General features: G+C 35.0%; 1 protein-coding gene across 1 annotated transcript in view; it reads right to left on the bottom strand.

The window, feature by feature from the left end:
- The window catches only part of LOC140158537 (MAU2 chromatid cohesion factor homolog), a 30,998-nt gene extending 7,832 nt beyond the window's left edge, over nt 1–23,166 (bottom strand). The window contains 11 exon segments of the mRNA XM_072181659.1: nt 1,770–1,898; nt 3,004–3,087; nt 5,035–5,178; nt 5,697–5,965; nt 6,678–6,753; nt 7,401–7,556; nt 9,358–9,480; nt 10,762–10,857; nt 14,316–14,381; nt 22,687–22,704; nt 22,886–23,166. Coding sequence (XP_072037760.1) covers nt 1,770–1,898; nt 3,004–3,087; nt 5,035–5,178; nt 5,697–5,965; nt 6,678–6,753; nt 7,401–7,556; nt 9,358–9,480; nt 10,762–10,857; nt 14,316–14,381; nt 22,687–22,704; nt 22,886–23,122 — 1,398 coding nt within the window. The 5' untranslated portion in view covers nt 23,123–23,166.
- Nucleotides 23,167–25,654: the final 2,488 nt, after the last annotated feature.

Below are 25,654 nucleotides of genomic sequence, written 5' to 3'. Positions count from 1 at the left end.
ATTTCTCCTTTATTTGGGCGTATATAAGCTTGGGACTTTTACTGTTTGTCGTTTTTATTATTGCTGCAACTATATAGCCATTGATTAGTTTATGGTACAGATTCCCTTATAAGTATTATATGAACGGTTCTGATATCTTGATATAATATAATTACATGAAAAATGTGTTAACATTGTTCAAACATTAGTAAAACGTTCTGGATTTCCAAAACAAAATGTTACAGGCTTTGAATGTAAATATATTATCCTTGTAAACACATATCCAGTGAAATTACATAAGTATGCCCTGCGTGTTAAATATTTTGGTTCCCGAAAACCCTTAGTTAGCACCAACTAAAAACTTGCCCACTCAATCATTTGTGTAATACATCACTTATGCTATTAATACTTCAGTAGTTAACTTATGTATTGAATACTCTACCCAACTGAATAGACCTTTTCAAACCGACTTTTAACAATTCATTTTGATTAAACCCAAAGCATGAAATAATTTCCCCAACATGCACAGAAAAAAGTACCTCTTCAGCTTCATGTACAGTGCAAAGTTCCAATGTGTAACAGGCATTATAACCACAATGAACTTTCACCTGGTCAGTTGTTGATGAGAAAAGTACTTTCATACAATGGTAGATAAATGACATAAATAAAATAAATAAAATAAATAAAAATAAATAAATAAATCTCCCAAAGAATGCTTTTCACACCTTTCTCTTTGGGTCAACAATGTGAATACATCTTTAGAAAATATAATTTACACATTTCTTAGGCAGTATGCCGACTTTTTATTAGACGTAAAATATTTGATGTAACATATCTACATTATTTAATCTATTGCCATTCTATTTCCAGTAATGTTTAAGTTCTAACGAATGTTTGATGACGTAAAATTGATAATATATTTCTACCAGATATTATACGCAACATATTATCGATTTTACGTCATCAAACATTTGTAAGAATTTAAACATTACTGGAAATAGAATGGGACTAGATTAAATAACGTTGATATGTTACATCAAATATTATACGTCTAATACTTGAAGTCTGCATACTGCCTAAAGCAACAGCAGGGCTGGCCTTTAAATTGAAGTGGTTTGTTTGCATATTTTTGAGGTGACCGCAATATCCAACATACTCGGACGTGATTGGTTGCTCAAAAATACATATGATCTCATTTCCAATGATTTCCGAATGAGGTTTGAAAAGGTCTATTATGATACTGACACATAGGTATGTTAATAAATTTGACACAAAGCATTCTACTACTTAAGCCATATTATAACATTTTCATACAAAATAGATTACCCTTTTTTGCCATAAAATGTTAGCTTTTACTGTCAGATATATCCCCTTTTATTTTTAAGCCGAACAACTAAGCCAAAGCAAAGAAAATTGGAGTTTACTACCAGCGCAGATGTCACCAATACGTATCACTCCTTCGGTCCTGTTATGGTACGATCCTTTGTTGTGTAGATCACCGTCCCGGACGCCACATACGTACTGTGTTATGAACATCGTGTATGGGTTCGACCAATAATTCCATTATAATAATAAAACAACTGTTCCTGCCTTTTATTCAAAATCAAAACTAGAGCACCAAGAGTCTTGATTTTTGCACGGTATGTTGGTTTAATAAAGTACAAAAAAAAAAAAAAAGTAAAAAGTAATCAAGTAAAAAAAAGAATTTTGAAAAATATTGAGGGTGTCCTCCTCAACAAATGTTATAATATGGCTTTAGACCCTGGCTACTTTTTTCTGTTGATTGTGACTTACTTTGCTTCATTATATCTTGCTTGGAAGAAAGCTTGTAGACCTCTGACATAAAATGCTGCTGCTCTAAGGCTATGTGAATTGGTTTGTATTGTTTCAGGATTTATTCTTTCTAATAACTGTAAGAGCTGGAAAGATAGAAAGTGGAAAGATAAGATACGTTTACACATAGCTTACACATACATTACATCAGAACGTTCACCATTTATCCACACAGAGGAATCGGGCATTGTCAACCCTTTAATGGGCTGTCACAAGCATTTACAACACTCCATACAAAGAATATTATTATTCTTTACTAAATACTGGCATCTCAAACTCTTTGGCAGGCTTAGCATCATTTGTTTTTCATGCATTCAATCTCAAAAAAAGTGTGGTTGTAACTTCATGGTAATACTTTACTTAAATTTCTGGTCATTATATATTTTCTTAATTGTGTTACATTTATATTTGTGATGCCAAATATTGATTATTTTTGTAATATTATGGGTCAAAACCTTGAATGTATTATAAATTATAATAAAATAAAATGTGAAAGAGTCATAAAGGCTTTCTGATAGCTTTTTGACAAGTTCTAAGAAAATTTAAGATTTATGAATAATAAATGTATGTCTTTCCTCAATGGAATACATCAAGGAATTAAAATATCACAATGTCAGTGCTGCTGGTCTTGTGGGTAGTAAATTATTGCCAAATAAAGTACCAAAGTGATGGTATCCTATTTTTGACAAATCTCATGCAACATGACATGCTAAACTAGATGTACAATTATGAAAACTCCTTAGAATCGTTTCTAGCATTTATATATGTGACCCGTTACAGCAAAAGGTACCTTAAGTCGGGAGCTACATATGCCTTATTTTGCTAGTAACAAATGCATTCTAAACCAATCATTAATCCTATTGTTGTAGAGGATAATAAGCTTATACCTGTCTATAGAACTGTTTGTTATACAGCTCTAGTCTTTATTTGATATGGCTAATCCCTGTTCAAGTGGCGTGAGTGGTGGGTTACAAAAGCATTGTATTGTATTTGTATAGGTATGTAGCCACCCACTAACAATGAGATGACATTCCTGAACCTCGTTGACTTGTAGATGATTTGAAATGACCGCCACTTCAGATTGTCATTATTGTTTGATATTTTCTGCCAACATTAGGGAAAAAGAGACACTTGTAGCAGCCGACATAACATAAGGTACCTTTCGCTGTAACGGGTCACATATATACTTACTTCTTGTTGCCTATTGCCAGACCTGAGGTATACTATTGACAAGTTAAGGGATACAAACTGCCACAGCTCCGTTTGTTGTGTTAACTGTAATATAACCAAAAAGGAAAGAACATAAGATAATATTTACACAAGTAGGCTGAAATCTCTTTTTTTTTTGTCTCTGAAGACAAGAAACTTTGTGCATGCAACGCAGCCAAATTCAGACCCCATGTTTAACATAATACACTACCAGATAGTAGAGAAGCATCGATCAGCCTCTGCTGCCCGATTACCGATTATGTTGCTAAGTGATCGGCCGATTCAGAACCAGAACCAGATTATTACAATAACATGCATGACTTCCGAATTCGGAGGCATGCATGCCACTGTGTTGGTAGACTGATTTAGTATTGTTCTTGTGCCAATACGAACACATTATTTCATAGTTGCATCAGCGATGACCATTTATGCCCATAATTTAATTCATTATGCTCTCAGAATGGATATATTATGCAAGGATCACACTCTTAAAATGACATTTTGTTTGGCTTGGAGGCCATGTGGGCGTGCTGGTTTCTGGGGTCTTTTGCACTAAGCCATTCTCAATTAAATTGGGCGATTGCCACACATAGTACTATGACAGGAGCGCCGAAGTTGGTTGGATTTCCCCAGGTCCGGGCCCAAGGTCACGCCAGCAAAACAGCGACCAAAACAAAATTTGTTTTTGTTAAATAACTTAAAATTTTAGGGAACAGGACACACCGACATCGCCTGGCTAATAATTATTTGGTGCAGCAGAGACATTAAATTGAATACACGGGATCGATACACGTGAATTGCTATGCACGATTTTGATATCAGACGAAAATCTTCGGATACTGAGTTAGAAAATGATGAATATCTCCCGTAAATGAATTTTTCTCAAGAAACCAGATGTGGTCTCATACACTTGAAAATATGTGTTGAACAGATAGTCGTTAGCGTGCGCTTTGAAAATTGGCTGTGCGCTTTGAACTCAAAATTTGACCAAAACTCTCAATTTTATATTGCGGGTTACAGCGCGCAGCAGGCTATAGCGGCACTCACTCAAGTGGAGACAGTATATTAACCATTGACCGCAATGTCGTATACAAGCTTGCTCACACAGCGAGAAATCAATTACCCGTCTATTGTCATAGCCTTAGTCAGGTCACTTCGCTAATAATATGCATCTCATAAGGTCCGAATAAAATAGCCATGTGTGGCTGTGGATTCAACCTACCATGACGATTTCTACTATGAAGATATCGGGGCGATGTCACTGTGCAGGAGTAAGGAATTATATCCATCTGTACATATGATTTGTGAGCTTGAAAAAATAATGCTGACCAAAGTAGGCTGGTGCAGCTGCTGGTGGTCGGTAGCAATAATCGGTAATGTTTACTTTTTTACCGGTCCCGATTCAGAACCAGTTAGGTAAATATCGGCCCTAATTCAGAACTACCGATCATGATGCGGTGCGTCTCTACCAGATAGCATAATGATATACTAACAAAAGGCTTGACTTGAGATATTTCATCAAAAACATGAGTACCGCCCACGGCACTTTACAAAGTCATTCTATAGACAGGACCAAATCATTGATACACAAAGTAATATACAAACAAGTAAACCTGTAAATTTGTGGCTCAACCCCATTAGCTCAGTTGGTAAAGCGCTGGACTTTGGTACAATTTCATGTTTTCAAAAGCGCTCGATAGTCAGCACATATGTTAACTATCATGTTTTTACGGTACTATATCTATACCTTTTTTTCACAATGGTCCAACAGTGATGTCAGTTCACATTTCATTAAAGATGCAGCCTCAAATCGCTGGAGGTCACTCAAAGTGCTGACATTCGAATGCACAGGCTTGAGGACCCCGCATAAATGCCCGAGCAAAACAGTGGCCTCAACACATTGACATCACTGCCATATCAGGGTGAATAATGGTATATTATTACCTTTCCTATAGAATCTAATTGGTTTAGAAATCAGTTTTTAGTCCTTACACTACTACTTACAGTACTTACACTCAGTGCTGTGTTGAATTGTGCTTCCGCACTGTCCATACAATTCATGGACATTGAGTATAAACCCAACAATGTGTGTAGCTGAGCTCCATGTGTGTTAAATAACCTTTGGTTGGAGACACACACTTGGCAAGCTTGGGAAATCTGCAATGAACATTGAGATGCATGGATACAATTAATGACTGCTTAACATATTCAAATTCATAATACAATGTGCAGTTGAACACAAGAAATGTGACTTGTTCCTATTGCTGCACTTTTCACTTGTTTTTCCCATTTTCAAAAGACCAACATTTGTAAGTTTTAATGGCTTTCGTATTGAGAGGGACCTTATTAGTTGAAGGTGATCTGTTATCCTTTGTTATCTTAGTTTCATTACGATGTGGTTCCATGTTCCTATATCTTCCACCATCATTTTTCTAGATAACATATAGGAGCAACCACACATCATTAATTCACTTTGTTTGAGAAAATTTAGGACAAGTAAGAAGAGCTAATCTGATATGTAAATCAACAAAACATTTTCAAACTGTTGCCTCAACTTTCCACATGCTGTACACGCTGGACAGGGCACATTGTCCCTTCAATTTAGAAACAAAAAGGACTGTGCTGCAATATTTTGCAAGACATTTATGAGCACATCAACTTTGTGACTGACTCACCTCTTGTACCGCTAATGACTTTTGCCCCATGACCAGCCTACACATGATGATGTGCTCCAAGAGCATCAGCTGGAAGGATGACAGTATGGGATGTGAGTCTAATATCTTCAGCTTCTCTATCTGTAAGAGGGCTTTGTCTGTGTACTTCTGTGCCTTATCCATGTAGCCTGCTTGCATTGAGTGCATTACAGTGACAAGGTATACCAACACACACATGTGCTCCTTAGGCAACCAGTGGAACATGTCTGCTGCTGTATTCGATGTTGAATCTGAAGGGCAAATCACAAATATTTTACAATTAGTGACAGAGGTCTACTTTGCAAAAACTTTGCAAGTTATTGTGGATGTGTAGCAGTGTTTCTGTTAAGGCTATCCCCATCATATTGAGAAATTGAACCAGAGAATTGGCAGGAAAAAAACCCAAAGAAAATAACAACAAAATAGTGGCTCTAAATCAACAAAATACTATTTTTAAATTGTCAAAGAAAATTTATGACAAAACACCATTTTCAAATTCCAGTCAATATCAAGATGACCAAGACCAATACCGTAGAGATTCACCTAATGGCGCACTTGGGCTCCTTCGCCTTGGGATAAATTCATGAGCAAATAGAGAGCTCCCTCCTCTGAAATCCCAACAACAAGTAAGGTTCCTTGACATTATTTGCTGGTGGGAATTTTATGGGAGGGCACTTTTAGGTTGTGTCTAAAATTCCACTTATGTCAAGGGAGCCCATAGCGCCATTAAGCGAATCTTTACGGTATCAGGCTGCTATGATATTTGCATTTGGTTCTGAACCAGTCACTCAAGTGAAAGAAGCTACAAACACACTTGACGATATAAAGACAGCATCGTTACCATTATGCACACTTCAACTTGGGCAACAGCTGCAAGCGACTGTTACAGATGTAAAATGCTGTTTGGAAGAACTGCATGAATTACCAGATATTACAACTAAGGCTTACGTCTAAGCTACTTACCATCATCTGAATGCAGCATGGTAATACTTTGTATGGACTGTTGTAACTGCTTTAATGCCCCCTTTACACTTTTAACCTGTGTATAAAGAAAATAACACCGCTTTATAAAAAGCTTATTTACAAAGTATAATCAGGGACGGTGTAAAGGGACTAGAAACAGCTTCCACCCATTGTACCATGCGAGTTGATGGTTTACAAATTATTCTCAATTGAGCAATCATGCATAATGCGTTGATCGATAGACCCTGGTACGAATCCAATCACAGTTAACACACAGCGCGTGACCTGTCTTGCACATTGCGAAAGAGCCTACATGTTTTCTTATACTGATAGACTCTAGAAATGCCAACATAAATCATCAAAGGACGTTATTTTAAGAATTATTTCAGTATCAAAATCGGTAAGAATGGAAAGCGTACAGTGTGTTATATTGGGGCAACCAATTGTTTTCATTTTTGCAGACATCCTGCATTGTATGTAGCTTGCTGGCCAACTACATTTTACCCAACCACTGGTAGTCATCAAGCAATAATGTTAATAATAATAAATTATATATTGGTATTTAATTGGAATATCATGGGCTAAAATTATATTGTTGTAGAACTAGTTTGATTCAAAAAAATTTGTTTTAGAAAATCTGTGCAGGAATCAATGTACAGATTTTTGTCAAATTTCTAGCCCAGCATAATGTTTACTCTTATCATTAATATGAATGTTCATTACCTGCCCTGACATTAGATAATGACAGACTTGTAGAACTAAGAAGAACACTTTTAGTGACTCCTTGTTACTCGGACTACCCTGGTACGAGTCTATGATGGTGCCACACGTTGACAATACAGCATGCGTTTCAACCCACTTTTTATCAATCAGTAAAAGCTGAAATACAACATAAAGACAGATGTTTACAAGATTATCGCAGTCAAAATACATACATGTATTCATTTCATGAGGAACCTGTACTTTTGTAGATGATATCCGTATGTCCATTAAATTTGTATGTTTAAACCTAGAGCTAATACCCAACAGAACCATCAAACAGAATTTCAATGTGTATTGATCCAAAAAGCACTACTTTACATGTCCCACTGTCAGCAGTTTTCTTGTTGATGTAATTTGTTCGCTACAATTATAATGGTCGGCCATAGCTACTATTCGTTCATTATTATTTTCATTATATGATTTATTATCTGCTGAAATAAACTCATGACTCGATATGTTGTTCTTATGCTTCATTTGGTTCACAATGATTCAATCATGTTAACACAGCACACACTAGATATCAAATATGTCATTATGCTTCAATAACTACATATAGAACCAACTTATTGTCATAATGTACAATAGTGGGCAAGTGTCAAACACTTAATGTCACACCTTTTCCACCCAAACACCAAGACCTAAACTGTGACTGCTAGTGTGCAGTCACAAAGGTAATGAACACCACAACCAAAGTTTTCAACTCATGTGCGCATAATACTGAAATGGGACTGACACATTTGTGCATGTAGGTAAAATTTTTTAAAGTAACCAAAAGTTTGGTGGATATTTTTCTTTAACACAAGTTATAATTTAAAGCTTGCATTTCTTGCATGCAATAATGTATGTATTTGTCCCTCACAACAATCTGCCCCATTAAACTGAATGCAATTCACTTCAGAGTTGTGGGTAACTTCGGTGAAAAGGTGAAGTCATTCTTCCAGGTAATTTCCTTAAAATAGACATTTCCATTTATTAGAAACTTTTAAGCCTTCTCATTCAACTAAATTGAGAGTGAATAATCTAATACATCTTTCGAACAACGGGTCAAATTTAGCACTGCATTGAGTATAACAAAGACATAAAGAAATTAAAGAGAATTAAGCTCTTAGACATGTGTGTTTGAAAGAAATTTGAGAACCCCTGATCTTAAGGGATCTAAAATGAGCGTTTATTGCGTTTCGACAGTATTTTTTGTGGGACATGAGAGCACCTCGGACCTATCGAATTGCATTCTGAATACGAAGCATGTCTTTCTGATATCAAATAATTTTCATTTGTTGAAAATCACAATATAATACAAATTTTATGACAAATTATAAAAATTTGATATTTTTCAAATTTTGATATATAACAGTCCTCGAAGTAAATTATATAAATCTAATGATATATTCTTAAAGTGTATGTAGCAGGGAGGGAAGGCGGAGGGTCAATTGAAAAGTGTGACCTTTCATATTGAAGATATGGATTTTTTTCCCAAAAAGACCTAATTTTTTTTGGTGTTTTGGGAAAAAAAATCCATATCTTCAATACGAAAGGTCAAAATTTTCAATTGATCGTCGGCTTTTCATCCCACCTACATACACTTTAAGTATAAATCATCAGATTTATAAAGTTTACTTCAAGTACTGTTAAATATCAAAATATCAATTTTAATGATTTGCCATAAAATGTGTATTAAATTGCGCTAATTTCAAAAATCAAAATTATTTGATATCAGAATGACATTCTTCGTATTCAGAATGCAATTCGATATGTCTGATGTGCTCTGATGTCCCAAAATAAATACTGTCCAAACGTTCATACCCCAGCCCTTAAGATTCTCTAAATAAAGCTGAGAAGCATCTGAAACATTCCAAATTACATCTTCCCGGACAATCCCAGTTCTTATCTGGAGTCAAAATTAATGGGTGTTACTCACCATTCCTTTACTAAGCAAGAATAGGCATCTTGTATACTCTGAACCAGCCACTACTGCATAGTCTGACCCTACACCTAGAAGATCACACGCTGATATGAAGTCTTTCTCCTGTGTGTGTATTTGCTACATGAAATACAAAACATAAAATAAGAGGTTTGTTTATTTATTGAATTTCTTATCATCATATTACTCTTACCTCTACCCTACCTGAAACGCACCCTATTGCAGAAACCCATACAATTTTATAAATGTAGGCCTATATGTTCTCCATTCCCACAAAACCAGGAACATGTTGGCTTGGAGGGTATGAAAACTCGCACATTAAGCCAAAAATAAGAAGTTTGTCTCTAGTAACAGGTCTAAAAAGTGCAATGCGCAATGTGGTTTTTAAAATTTCACTTTAAATACAAAAAATTGCAATGCGCAACAGGAATCACTTCACAGTTTGCGTGTTTGTCACTGCCATGTTACTTATTCCTACAGGTGATTATAAACTGATCGTGTATTTATTTCTAGCCCCATTTCTAGCTTGTTGCTTTTTTTCTCTTTCTCTCTTTTTATTGATTTTAATGATTGTTAAGCATAAACATTTAAAGAAAATTGTAATGCGCAAACAGCCACCAGAATGCATTGTGTGCACTACTGGTGCTTTTAAGTTGACTTGTTTCTTATTTTTTTGGCCTTTAATGGTATGTTAATTATGCAAATTTATTCAACTTTATGCAAAATTGACAAAAGTTTCCCAACTTGACTTTTTATCAGTTAAAAAAACAGCTATGGGTTTGGGTTTGACATTTTGACATGGCCTTGAAACAGGTACAAGAGGGTGTCACTTTCAAAATTGAAAGTGAAACCATGAAAATTCAACATACCCATTGCCTTTAACACTCAAATCACCATGTACATGTATCATCATGATCTTTTAGGTATGGTTTATTAAAATAGTGCTTTAAAGATGACACATTTTGTACCTTCTGACTTTTAAGACAAACATTATATCTACCATCATTATCAATATTTTAAACTTATTTTTCACCCTTTTTTTTAGTTTGAGCGGACAGTCTGCATCAAAAAATAAGCTGGAAATTATACTGCAGGTCTTATTGCTTGTTATATTAGCAAGATACTAAAGATTAATGGGTTGGGAAGTCTTTCCATTTCAATTGTTCAAGAAGTTTCAGGACCATATTTCAAAACTAGTTCTGCCAATATTTCAACCTTGTTGTGATGGACGGTCACATTATTAATGTAGACCTGGAAATGTTTAATTTTCTGAAAGACACATCAGCTGATTACTTAAATCAAAGAAAGGTGAATCAATTGATCCAGATATTGGTAGACTGACTTCAAAGCATCAATTCAATATTATACAAAATAACTTCCTTTTCTCTATTTTCTACTTACAGCAAGTTGAAAGAGAAGCCTACAATGCCAATATGCCGCTTGTTGTGATATACCGATGGCTTTCCGCAACATCTGCTTAGCAAGATGTAGTTGGTTCTGTCAAAAAGGAAAACACCAATTATGTTATCATTTCTAGCAAACAGGTGTAACTGGGCACATAATCTATCGAAACATATTACCAATTCTCATTCTCAATTGTTTACTTTTCATCATCAGCCACTGCTGGTGATTTGTTCCTTGCACCATGTCTATTATTTCATGTGAAACTATGATCAATTCAGGGCCATCAACCTAAAAATGCGAGACTCTGCGAGACCACAGGGAGATGCAATGTGGTACATATTGTAGAACTGGATACTGTTGATTGATCACTGGTAATGTGTTTGGGAATTACAGGACCCAAAGAAACAATGTCATTGCATTTTTATGACAAAATTGAATAAAGGTTCAACAGTAAACCACATTTTCAAATGTAAAGTTAGTTTAAAAACGCATTTGCTCCACAAAACATAAAATTTAAATATAGAAAAGACTGCATTTTATATTTTGCCAAAACAATCTAAAATCCAATGCAGTAAAATAAAATTTGTTTTAACATGATAATTTTCACAATTTGACTTTTTTTCATCTAAAGTTGGAAGATACTGCAAATTCCATCAAAATGACATCACACCATATTTTCCTTCTTTTGTTTTCAATTCTGGTGTCAAGTAATTGAACGGCACATGTATGATATTTATAGTATACTGATACAACACATTGAACACAACCTGTTTGATGCAATTAACATAAAATACTACTAGTACTACCTCATTATTAACCAGGTTAATGCATTAAACATGATCACTAGTCTGTCGAGGGAAGCCTGAACCCAGCAGCCGTATATGGTCGCATGTCACAAATAGGTCACCCAAAAATGGAGCAGCCGTAACATGAAAACGCTTTCTTCACACTTCAAGTTAGGTTTATTCTAAAAGTATAATACCTATTGTGGAAAGTTTGGTGTCATTTTGTAGATAATTATGTTCTTTTCAAATACAAAAACCCTAAGTCAATTGGACAAGTACTTTGAGATTTATACCTCAATATGTAAGATGTGTCAATGGAGCAGCCGGTTCGGGAGAGCCGGTTCGGGAGAGCCCCATAGGGTTATACACAAAATTGTGAAAATATGGCAAACTTCAAACCTTTGTATCTTGAAAAATACAACTTGCATGGACCTCAAATTGCACATATATCATCCTGGATTGTTAATCTACCTCATAGTAGATCAACTGTAACAAAAGATGTAACCAATTAATTGCCTAATTAAATGCTAATTAAGACAGTTTTCCCTATGTTACTGTACAAAGTGTGCATACTGTGCTCCGACATTTCTAAATGGACTATCTCTTGCCCGAGTCACCCTGCTTTTATTCAAAAGAACACATATTTTTAAGGAAATTTGATGAGGAATTCAATTATGCTATTAGTTTTAGTGCCAGAAATGGAGGAAAAACGTTTTGATTGAAAAATGTCATAAAAATTGTGAAATTATTTTACAACTTTTGACCACCCTGTATGTTTAATGTAAGGGATACTAAACTCTTTCTTCCTAATTTGTTTGAAGGACCCATGCAATGTCTTTCTGAATCCATATTTATTTTGAACTACATAGCTTTTAGAAAAGGAAAAATATGGGGTTCACCATGACAAGGAAGATGCTAATTTTGTTGTTGTTCCACCCTGTATATTTCTCACCCACCCTGTATATTTCTCACCCACCCTGTATTATGATGTTATGCTTTGTTGATTTGGCATCCTTGTAATATAAGCTTTCCAGAAATATATACTTATAATGGTCTAAAATGTATTCATTAAAAGTTGTGTTGAATTGAATCAAAATTGGTGACATTTTTCTCATTTTACATCATGTTACACAAAAGATGACCAATTCATGACATGCGACCATATGTATGTAATAGTACACATTCACTGTTCATTTTACAAATGTGGGCACCCATGTGTATGCAAAATAGAATTCATCATCTGTTCCGGAATACAAATTGTGCTAATTTATTGTTAACCAAAGTGCACACATAGTAAACATCACCAGTTGTCCGACGCAATGAGAGAGCTTGAACCCAACAGCCAAATAACACATCGGCTGTCCGTATTATGATTTGGGTCATGCATACAGTATGTGCGCATGCAAAATGAATACTAATGGGGGCACTGCTGACTTGCTGGCTGTGCCTGAGTACATATATGCCGACTAACTCTGAGGGTCCATTATTTATTGATGTTATGCATCAGAATTCATGCCACTTAAGTGCTACACATAGAGTGACCAAAGCTACACGAGGTGTGTAATATGTAGCAATAGCTGGGGACCTCTAAAACAAAACAAACAAGCAAATAAACAAACAAACATTAATACAAATACACACTGTAGGCATGGTGACAAAAAAGAATATCAATTTGTATTAAAAAAAAACAAATTATGAAAAGCAATCTTAACTGGACACACTTCGGGCAGGATATTTTCCTTTCAAATTTACGTAAACAGTTACTCAAATTAAATTAATGTTAATTAATGTGCAAATAATTTTTCACTATTCACCACCACCTTTCCTGCATTTCCAGACTTGACACACTATTTACAGATTCCCAAAAGCCTTTGGTACATACATTGTATCAACAGTGTATCTAGTATCTGGGGCCTGGCAAAAAACGCACCTTGATACTTTATAATTCGAGAAATCTGTGATTTCCCACCAAAAAAAAAATCACAATTTCTTTTGTTCATAGATTTGGAGAGAGTACCTGAGTACCTGGACCTGATTAAAAAACTTTGGAAAAAGTTGCAAAATATTACAAGTTTGTATCAAATGGGACCGATTTGTAACTTGTGTTCACTGCATAATCTAGAAGATATAAAAATGCATTGGTTTTGTACACATGTCTATATCTTAAATAAATTTTGAAGTGAACACAAGTTACAAATCGGTCCCATTTGGATACAAACTTGTTTTTTGGTAACTTTTTTGCAAATTTTTTAGAATCAATCACAACTGATTGCAGTACTTCGCTCTAGGTCAAGGGACTCTCCAAATCCGTGATTTTTTAAAAAATGCAATTTTTATTTTTTTATTTATTTATTTTTTTTTTTTTTTTTAATGATGGTAGCACTTGATGTCAGGTCAGGGACTCTCCAAATCCGCAAAATATTTTTTTTTAATTTTTCCCCAATTTGTTTTAACAATCACAGGTGATTTTTTACAAATTTCAGAAGTTTTTGCCCTGTTTCTCAGGATTCAAATCCAGCCTGATATAACATATTCATTAAGAATGAGAATCATCAGAACCTCAAACAGAATAGCAGGATGCCAGGATTCACAATATACTGTTTTCAATGGCTCTTTTGAGGAGACTTTAACAGACATACATTTTACCATTGACAAACATTAGGCTATTTTGTGAAGTTATGGGGCAAATCACCCTTTGTTAGTCCATAGATGTATTTTGAACCCCAGGATTATTTACAATAAATTAATAACTAAATATGAACTTACCTGTTGTTCGTAGATACGGGCCAGGAGACTAGCAGCTTCAAACTTGACATCATCAAACGATGTGATCTGAGATACTTTGGTTAAGGAAACCTCAAGTAACAAAATTACATGTACTGCAATAATGCAGAATTGGTAACATGTATACAAAATGTTAAATGCTCTTAGTAAATTTGTATTTTAAAGGAACCTAAAACTGTTCAAAAAGAAGATGTGGATGCTGCATATACCCCTAAATACAGAAAATCTGTGGATGGGCCTCAGGGTTGCAAGGTCCCAGTAAAGCCTCAAAATAAGCCAATAAACCTCCAGGTTTTTCTTCTGTGTACAAAACGTTGAGGGCCTAGAAATCCAGGGCCCTTGTGTGGATGTGTGAAGCTAATAATCAGGTACCGGTATGTATTATTGCAGTGAGCAGAACATCAGTTCAGTGACAAACAATTAATTACAGGTTTTCCAACTAATTGTGATTTTGTTGCCATAAATATCAATGCATGCACTGTGATGGACAATATTAAAACTTCTGCTACTTGCGCAATTTCCATTGCAGTAAACTTAGCCTTCCCTTTTCCAAATCCATTGCTCAGAGTTAAATATCAAAATGAAAATGTTAAAGGTGAACCTCATTGAAAATAAAGTTATATATCAATGGAAAGCTTATGATATCAGGATATTAAAAATATTTTTTTCCGATTTTTTGATGGCCAATAAAGCTGAAAAATTAAAAAATGAATGAATTTTTGGTCTTTTTTAAGGCCCAAAAAGCACCCAAATCAATCGTCTTTGACCTTGAGAATGCTCGTGGACGTAAGCTCAGGGTTCTTGAGTCACGTGATCCTACTCGGAAACATGTAAACAAGACTTGCTTCCTGTACTTTGCAAGCTGCCCGGCAAGTCTGATTTTCACAATAAAGCTTGAAATGAGAAGAATCTTCAAGTTGCTGATTCCTTCTATATATATTAGAAATAATAGAATTATTGTCAACACGAAAATGTTCCGTAATTTTGACAAAATCAGTCATAACTGGCTGGGTATAACTGGGTAATTGAGTTTGAATTTCGGCGCTGGGATCAATTCCATGCGCAAATGATTGCTGCTACCGTATACCGTTCATGTCATGGACTGAATAAACATGATCGAATAACAAATTAAATAACTTGTTTGTGACATTCCCTATTCTTGATTCATTTAAAAATATCTGATTTTAAAAAATATCGTCTTGTAGTAATCAAAAATTAATTAAAAACCGCCGATTTCATCAAATCCAGCCCATAAAGGTTTTCATATTATAGCGCATTGCGGTAATACATTCTCCCGGTACATTCTTTCCACACAATCACGATTGAAAGAAACAGCTACTTTATTATAAAATAAATACAATTTAGGCTTAGTAGACCGTTATTTGATGGAAATCTGAATAAAATTAAAATATTGTCACTTGTGTCACGATTCTTTTAATGATACTACCATCAGTGTACTGAAAAAAAGTGAAACATTCATGTTTTATGGATTACCGAACACGATGCGTAAATTGCTGCTTTTATGCTGAAGAAATTACAGGCAGCCACGCCGATCAAGGTGGGCAAACACAGCGACTCGCTTCGTCTCTCCGGTAGCACAAGTTCAAGTTGCGCGGCCGTGTTTCAGCAGATTTGATCAATCGTTCCCTTATATTTGGAACATCTACAGGAATAAATTTTGCTGATGAAGTAGCAATAAGTTGGAAATATCAGAATGTGAATATCAAATCGGTCATTTTGTCTGCAAGTACAGTACGTACAGTCGCGGATACGGAACACTCGGCGACTGAGTGAGTTCACCCCGCCCCGTATGTATCTACGAGTTCGCCTATCATACATGACCGGTTGTAAAGTAAAGAAATAATTTAAAAAATCCCGTACATGTACTTTATTCTATTCCTTCATTTTCTCATTGTGATAAGTTCATCTCAACTTGGTGTGACGATTTGAACTGGTAGCACTAGCAGTTATTTTTGCAATCTGTTTTCATTCCGGTTCTTGGCTAATCTTCGCTCTTAGGTGCTTTACTGTAATATTCCCTGCATATCGTGGATGGCTTGGCCTATCCCAAATCACCCCGGCCAGCACTTTTCCCATTTTTTAATCCTCACACTTTATTCAGGAACTTCATTCTTGATTTGATCATGATGTTTCCTTCATGTTATTCTTATTTTATTGAAGATATTTTTCATGTAAAGTAAGTTGGCAATGACTGAGTTCGTGCATTGGCCCGATGCATGCCACAGTAATGCATGGACATTGTGTTTACAATCAAAGTAACTGTGTGTCCCGTGTTGACGTCATCATCGAAAAGCGCCTAATTTGAGCGATTTCGTTTTGTAATTTAGGGGGTGCCAATATCCAATCTTTGCATGGAGATTATGTCTATCCTGGTGCGTTAGGCAAATAAAAAAATATTCTTTTCTGCTTCCTGGCATCATAAGCTTTCCATTGATATATAACTTAAATTTTCAATGAGGTTCACCTTTAAGGAATAAACAAAAATGTAAACAAATTAAAATGCCAATGATATCTTGATTATTGTAACAAGCTTGGTTCTCATCTTTCAGCATAAAATATTATGTATTACAATGTAGGAAGTGTCATTGCAACTTGTTGTTTGAATTGTTACATTACCAGTTACCAGGCCTTGTCAATGTCATGTGAATTTGAAGAGTAAAGTTTCAGTAAACAAACTTTTTTTGGTGTGCATTCTTACTATTAGCATGTTTCTATTGAGTCCCCTGCATTTTACCGGTAAAGGTGTTAGCCATCAAATAGCGGCGAAAGACGGATAACGGTAAGTTTCCATTGCATGTCATTTACCGGTAAATACTTGATGAACAGCGTCGATTGACACACCTCGAAAATTTGCCGGCGAAAGGTCGTGCACTGGGGTCAATCTCTGGGTCAATCACAAAGTAATTTTAGTATTGTAGTATTTTCTTAATTGTTTGGCTAAAAATGAGGTAGCAAACCCGAGAAGAGAAGACTGAAGAATTTCAAGAATATGTTTTTTTTTTATTAGCATTGTCATTTGATCTCGTATCAATCACATTACGTCATTGGGGGATCCCCCTCAGTTCTTTGATATCGACCGTGAGTATTCAGTATTGTTGCGCGCAAAAAAATAGGCCTTAGAATTTGATCTTCCACAGTTGAATTTCAGTTAATATTCGTTTTAATGAATAGTAACAACATGAACAACATAATATTAAAATCATGAAATCTTTCTAATCTTCTGAAGCACTCTGTCGCGGATCCGAGTAAATTGATTTCTATTTAATTTCTTATGCACAGCTGGATTCATTCGCTGCTGTTGTTGTTGTTGTTGTTTTATATATTATTTCATGGCTTTTACTAGGGTCATAAATCATAACTCATGTTAAATACGTATATCAGTTCGGGGCACTGCTAATTCAAAGACGTCTCTGATATCAAATACTCTTGAAGCGTCATGTCACCTTACAGTATCATATTTCAGAGCGTCTCATAAATCACATACTCCCTAGTTTCAAAACCCAGTCGCAAACAATATAAGTAATTTTGATGAACGTGCCAGCGCAGTGGGAATAGTTTTGTGTATATGCCTTATCAGGGTTGTAGCTAGCCCAAGTTGAGCATGTTGAGTGCCTGCTAATTTTACTATCCAATTCATGAATTGGATAGTAAAATTGGGATTTTTTTTACCTCAAAACATTTGATTTTAGCCATTGCAATCTAAGTGTGTTCTGGGACCATTTGTCAGAATTTGCACAGATAGATATATTTTTTGCACAGGTAGATATTTGCTAAACATAGGAAAGCTTATTGTAATACACTCAGCTTCGTTCCGATGTGCTGCATCTAGTGCCGAACTGTCAACAAAGCTCGATGTATGTGATATCACAGACCCCCGTATGTGAAATCACTGACCCGTCTTTGAAATCAGAGACGTCCGGTTATTACGAGTGCCCCCGAACTGATATACATGTAGCATCAATTATGTATAATGCATTATGAATATTTTTCTGTCATTTTCTTTATTAGCAAGTATATTTGTATGTGATTAGGCCTATGAATTTTTGCGAATGAAATATAAACAAGCTACCTCATTGACAATGCAGAGGTCAATTTCGCGACTTAACTTCCGTTTTCTTCACTGTATGCGCATTCAATCGGAGCGGAGTGAGTTTTTATTGGAGTTCGCCGGTAAGCGTCCCTGCTATTTTCCTTCCTCAAGAAGGAAAACATTACCGGTAAACTCTCACCGCTATTTACCGGTAAATGGCGGGGAAGGTCAGTTTCTATTGAGCAGAATTAATCTGTTTACCGTCTCTTTACCGGTAAATGGTCCTAATAGAATTAGAAACACGCCTTATGTATTGCCATTTCCTACATAGAACTGAATCCCATGTTGCACATGCAGGCCAAATCATATTTTGGAATTTTGACATAGTTTTGTATACCGGTACTCATAAAGGGGTTAAATAATTTGTTTAAATTTGTAATGAGTTGATTACAATGAGTTGCTTACCCTTAATCATATAGGCCTATCTTCTACAAAACAAATTAATAGTTTCACATATTTTTAAAATGTTACTTTTTATGTGTTTCAATGTCGGGTTATAATGGTCAAGGGAACATTTCTAAATGTTCTGTAGGAAAAAACACAACCAGTTTAAAAATCTTGTCAAAATGTTATCACAAAATATACCTGACAAACACTTGTGCCAAACATTTTGTCAGCGCTTTATAACATAATGTTTATTATGTTAGAATGCATAGTTGGCAGTGGGGTTAGACCTCCACACTTTTTACACAGGCACCCTTTTTTATTTAAAAACGACCACCAACACTTTAAGCTTTTCTGCCACTTGTATACATTGAAGTCACATGCAATTTGGTTCGAAGTAAATTAAGTATGACGAATTCTGCACCTATCACATCAGGGACTGTCTTTTGGAATTTGCAGGAGAGCATTAAGTAGCTCTTCTGGAGCCTTCAAGGAGAGCTTTTTAGCGCATTTACACTAGAATGTAAGGAGAGAATAGTAAACTAAGGAGAGCTAAAAATCACTCCCCTATAGATATCATATTAAGGGCTGGGGTATGAGCGTTTGGACAGTATTTATTTTGGGACATTAGAGCACATCAGACATATCGAATTGCATTCTGAATCGAAGAATGTCATTCTGATATCAAATAATTTTGATTTTTGAAATTAGCAATTTAATACACATTTTATGGCAAATCATTAAAATTGATATTTTTGATATTTAACAGTACTTGAAGTAAACTTTATAAATCTGATGATTTATACTTAAAGTGTATGTAGGTGGGATGAAAAGCCGACGATCAATTGCAAATTTTGACCTTTCATATTGAAGATATGGATTTTTTTTCCCAAAACACCAACAAAAATTAGGTCTTTTTGGGAAAAATCCATATCTTCAATATGAAAGGTCAAAATTTTCAATTGACCGTCGGCTTTTCCTTTTCTGCTACATACACTTTAAGAATATATCATTAGATTTATATAATTTACCGAGGACTGTTATATATCAAAAATTTGAAAAATATCAAATTTTTATAATTTGTCATAAAATGTGTATTATATTGTAATTTTCAAAAAATGAAAATTATTTGAAATCAGAAAGACATGCTTCGTATTCAGAATGCAATTCGATAGGTCTGAGGTGCTCTCATGTCCCACAAAAAATACTGTCGAAACGCAATAAACGCTCATTTTAGATCCCTTAAGGAGAGCTGTAGATTATTGCTCTCGCTCTCTTCTAAAAGACAATCCCTGTCACATGTGTGTATATCTTGCAGAAGTCTGATGTTTTTCTCTATGAGTTGATTCATGACATGAACAATGCAAATTCAAATTATATGTAAAAAACTATTGTATTGTATAATAAACATTTTAATTCATAACTACCATACTTTTTTTTGCGTACAAATGTTGTTTTTTGTCACGAACTGATTCTCATTGACAAAATCTATAGCCTACTCCTCTTTGCTCAATCATTATGCACGATTGATGACGTCACTCATTATTATACGATCGATGTAAAGAATTAAACTACCACACATTGCAATACGTCATGGAAAATCGGAATTTGCATATCAAATGTATTTTGGCAGGGGTTTGGGAGGATATTGCATATATTGCGCTGGAAGCATGTAATCACACAAATGGAATTTTATTTTGTGATGCGTTTCGAATCTTTTTATTGCAAATTACGGTAATGTTATTATTGAATAAAAATATATTAACTTGTAAGTTGAAACAAGCCCCACGCTTTTTATTTTAATCCCACGCTTTATATCATTCCACACTTTTTACAAACAAAATTTAAACCTCACGCTTTTATTGATTTTCCCAATTTTAAAGTGGCATGCTTTAAAAAGTGTGGACTGCCAAATATGGAATGTTTTGTAGCAAGATTTCAGTTTTTTGAAATTGAATGTTATTAAAATATTTCATAAAAGACACAGCTTATTTTGCTCTGAGTTTGTGTCTTGTTTAATACTGATTTCAATTTGAACAGTTTTTGACTTGAATTTGTTTTTAAACTACAGCATGTAGTTCTCGTTGTTTTATTTTGTTGTTTGTCCCTGAAGAAGAGCAATTTATCTGCTCAAGACCTCGGTTGTTTTTTGTTGTTGTTTTTTTGTCCGTTTGGTTTTGTTTGTGCCTACATTTGTTGTTTGGTTTATCGTACGTCTGTTTATGTGCATAGTGATTTTCATCACTTGTTAGCTATAGAAAAATTATTTTAATTTGTGTACATCGTGGAACATTCAACTACGCTTGTTACTCCGCGACTAATCATGCTAATACACAAGCATACAACGCTACTCTACGCGTCCATATATGCGAGGTTATCTGCGTACAACAGCTTACTACGCACAGCCACGCAAAGAGTACCGGTATGTTCCACGATGTACACAAATTAAATAATTTTTCTATAGTGTACTTTTGTATTACCATTGATCTTTAAACTGCCGGGTTTAAACGTTTGAACACGTGTAAAACTGCTAATACTATTAAACGTGTAGACCCGACTCTAATTGTTGAGAGAATCAGACATACACTTTGTACACTCGGTTTCAGAGAAGAATGGCAGTCTCTTGCGCAGATTGACAAGAGCGTCAGTGTTAAATGAGCGACATATGGAAAGATTTGTATTTGTTTGCACCAACCAACATTTTGATACATAATTGGCCAATCAGATTACCGCAACTGTGGTTATGATTGTGATTGAATCAGCCAATAAGAACCCCTCTCCCAAAATGTAAACAAGTGCTGTTCTTCTTCAAAATGGCAGAAACTGTAGTCATTTGAGTAGCATGAATTGATGTCTAGTGATTGATGTCTACAAGTGAATTTAAAAGGTGTTGGGGACAATAAAAAACTTTTGAATACCGGTACAGATTTTTAATTTGTCAATTTGATATCATCATCATTCATTGACCCAAATTCCTTAGCCGATTTCCATGGGGTAATTGACATTGAATGTATTACATGCCTCCCTGCCTGCCATACCAGTTGTAGTAACTACAAATTTCGAACGTTTGAGGACTTGTTCTCAAGTTGTAGAAGGTGCCATAGGGTGTCTTCAGTGTTAATTATTTTCATTTTAAATGTCGCAAAATATTAATATTGACAATAATTAACAACCTGTTTCACCTCTCCATATATTCATACATTGCTCACCTGTGTTTTCATATCATATTTTGTGGTGAAAAATGATTACAAATGTGTAATTTGCAATCATTTTTGGAGCAATGATTTCTTCGTACTGACGGCTAAGTGTGTATGTGAATGCACATTAAACACATACAAACACATACACAGCACCTGTTGGAACTCCCCGTCGGAGCGGGAAGTTTCAATTATTGGAACTGCTGCCATACAAACTTCTTCAAGGCTAAGCCTAGGCCTAAAACTTAACGATGCCTATATGACAGACAGGGAAATGCGTGGTTACATTTTGTAAACACTGGACACACATTCATAATACGTGTACCTGTACATATTATGCTACAATACAAAAATGTACATGATTCATTGATATATGATTGATTGTAGTAGACTGGCATGGTCTAGATAGAGTGTACCAGTACAACTACAAAGTTTATTGTCTAGTATTTAGCACCCAATCAATTTTAAATTCCACTATAAAAGGAATTAATATTTCCCACAATACATGTATGGTGAATACTACACAGATAAATGTGTTCACTGATCTATAGATAGCGCACACACAGTCAATGAAGTGAGTAATGTCAGAGTAGTGTGCATGCGTGATGACCTTTATGGATTGTCGTTGCAAAGTACAGTAAACAGATAGCAAAAAGGATACGCTTTGCGACATAGTCCACTGTCAAAAATGAAGAGAAACAAACATAAAATCATCATTAAATTACGAATAAATAGAACGAAAACATTCTACATATATTTTTACAATATGGAATATGTTTAACTGATAAATAATAATTGTCATTAGTGCTTTTGAAGCAAAATATATCTTCATAAATAAAGAAGGATGTGTGATCACTCACCGCCTTGTCTAAATGTGACCTGGCTAAATCTATGTTCTTCGTATGTGTGAACAATAAACTCCCCAGTTGGACGTGTGTTCTGGCTTCAATCCGCTGTGGAGGTTTAAGCTGGAATATTGCCTGCAAACAGTGGATACAGTGCTTTATTTTAGGAGGGCTAGCAGTCCTAAAACTCTCGGCAACGCCGAGCAAAGATAAGTACCAAGCGTCGTTCTGAACCGCTGGGACAGACGCCATTTTGCTGTTTCCTCGCTGAAAATTTTCGAAGGACAAAATGATATAGCGCCCCCCTGTAGTCTGGAATGAATTAGAAATGTGGGGATGGGATCAGATTATCTTTTTGGTGTCTCAAAAGTAATCAGGGTGATTAGCTGATTACTGAGATTTACTGGTCATTAATTAAACTATAATTAATAAATCACTGATTAGGAAAAACAATAAATAACATTGAGAAAAAAAAACTTCAGTAAAAAAAAGTAAGTAGGGCCTAGTAAACCCATCAGCGCTATCATATCATAGCAAAGTGTTAATGCCTTGCCTCTCACTGCAAATAAACTTTAATGTTTAGGTTTTTTCCGGTGGTTGTTTTAACACTTTTAAACATACGAACGTGAAGATATCTAGAAATTACTGGTATTTTCAGAAACCTCTACTCATACATATTACAAATACAAAATAAAACCTAACACTTTCATTCCCTTTTCAAATAATTGCACTCTAAAGTTTATAAACACACTAAAGTGTTATAAATGGTTATAAACACTAACGATATAAACGCTTTATAATCAACATGTTTAAATTTTAAACATATTTAGTGTTTAAGGTAAACACTTTTAGATTAACTCTAAACACTAACAATGTTTAAAACTTAAACATTGTGCATAAGGAAGCGTTTATAACTTTATATCGTTAGAGTTTATAAACGTTTGTTGTGTTTAAGTATAAACTTATTTGCGATTATTTGACAAGGGAATGAAAGTGTTAGGGTTTTATTTTGTATGTGTAATATTTAGAAGAGGTTTCTGAACCGCACCAGTAATTTCTAAATAATGCGGATGTGAACTATTTTGTTGTAAATAAACACGTTCGTGTGTTTAAAAAGCGTTACAGAAACCTAAAACACAGTTCAGACATAAAAAAGGATATGAAATGAAAATAGAATTTGGTTAACATTTTTCAAGCCTGGTTTTTTAACATAATTATTACCGGTAATAAGGTTATTAAAGCATGACAGTTTCCACATAAATTATGAAGTATGTGATCCAAAGTTTATTTTAAGATGTGGCCGATCTTGTCGACAGGTACACCAAATTGTTCGTCTGATCACAAATATTTTTAAAAATGTATAGTTTGTACTATCTACGACCTACCATACAGAGTTATTTTACAAAACTGAACCTCATTTTGGGATCAAAACAGCCCATTTTTGGTTGTACGTACAAGATAGGGGTAAACAGTGCTGTCGCCATATGGGGGTATCATGATGTTGGTCATCAGGTGGGTTGAGGTGATGTCACGTGGTCCCGGGGATGTGGTCGGTAAATGCGGGTTTTTTTTAACGAATTATATATACAAATACATTTGATTCATGAGTTGCAAGATTGATGTGCGCGTCCGCACTGCCCTGGGGCAGGGTGGCACTGAGTTCCCTCCCCGGCTCTGTGAGATTTTTGCATCTTCCTTTTCATGCTTTTGGTCTATACATATCATAGACCCCAAATTAACCCCACATAGGCCTATATAATATTATCCCTAACCCTAATCCGAAGAGTATTTTCAAAGGTGCGGTTTCTGAAGCCAAGGTAACTTTTGGTGTTCCCCAAGGCTCTGTCCTTGGTCCTATTTTATGGTTTTAGATGGGTTATCATCCTCTTTTCCAATATACGCTGATGATAATACGATTGTTCGTTTTATCTAGTGATTTAGAACATGAGATTCTTCAGCAGGATATGAAAAATATCTTCCAGTGGTCAGTTCTTAACAAACTTCCTTTGAACCTTCTTGTGTTTCACCATGCACATGACTAGAAATCAAAGTCTCCTAAATTCTGTAGTTATGACTAATTGAATCTGTAAATTTAATAAACACTTATTTTGTAAACAGATAATACTCTGCATGTGATTATTTATGGATGGACTAAGGAAAATGCTACCAATGAAATAATTAATATATTTAACATACATTTTGTTTTGTCAACGATGAAAATCCGTTCACAAATAAAGTTTTTAGGACCTGTAATACCGTAAAACCTCGTCTACAAGCATACCGGTATAGAGTGTTTTTGATGAACGCAAAATTAATACGACACAGCCGAAATATATGTCAATACAATAGATTGGCCTTACAATATCACTTGTTTGTATAAGCTTGAATTCGGTTATTTATTTGCTCAAACTCCATAATGTTATAAATATTTCGATGGATGGCGCCTGGATTAATTTAACTTTCACCAAAAGCACTATATATGCTTGTAGATGAGGTTTTACGGTAGGCCTATTTGACATTAACCTCTACTTTTGCACAATTGCTTTATGAAAAAAGAAATTAAATTGTACCCCTGCTGATCCCTACTGTTGAACTGTCAATAAGGGAAGGCTTGAAATGTGACCACTAATTCAACAATAATCATCCTTTAGGCAATGAGCAATTAACTGACTAGACAGGACTAAGTGACCAAGCTAGGTGACAGTGCAGGGCCTTACTGACCATCACTAATACGCTGGCGAATTTACGTAATAATCGGATTAACTATAATAGCAATAGGTGAAA

Source organism: Amphiura filiformis, chromosome 8 (genome assembly GCF_039555335.1).
Source record: "Amphiura filiformis chromosome 8, Afil_fr2py, whole genome shotgun sequence".
Classification (NCBI taxonomy): domain Eukaryota; kingdom Metazoa; phylum Echinodermata; class Ophiuroidea; order Amphilepidida; family Amphiuridae; genus Amphiura; species Amphiura filiformis.
The sequence above is the reverse complement of the archived record's forward strand: the minus strand, read 5'-3'. Positions and strand labels throughout refer to the sequence as shown.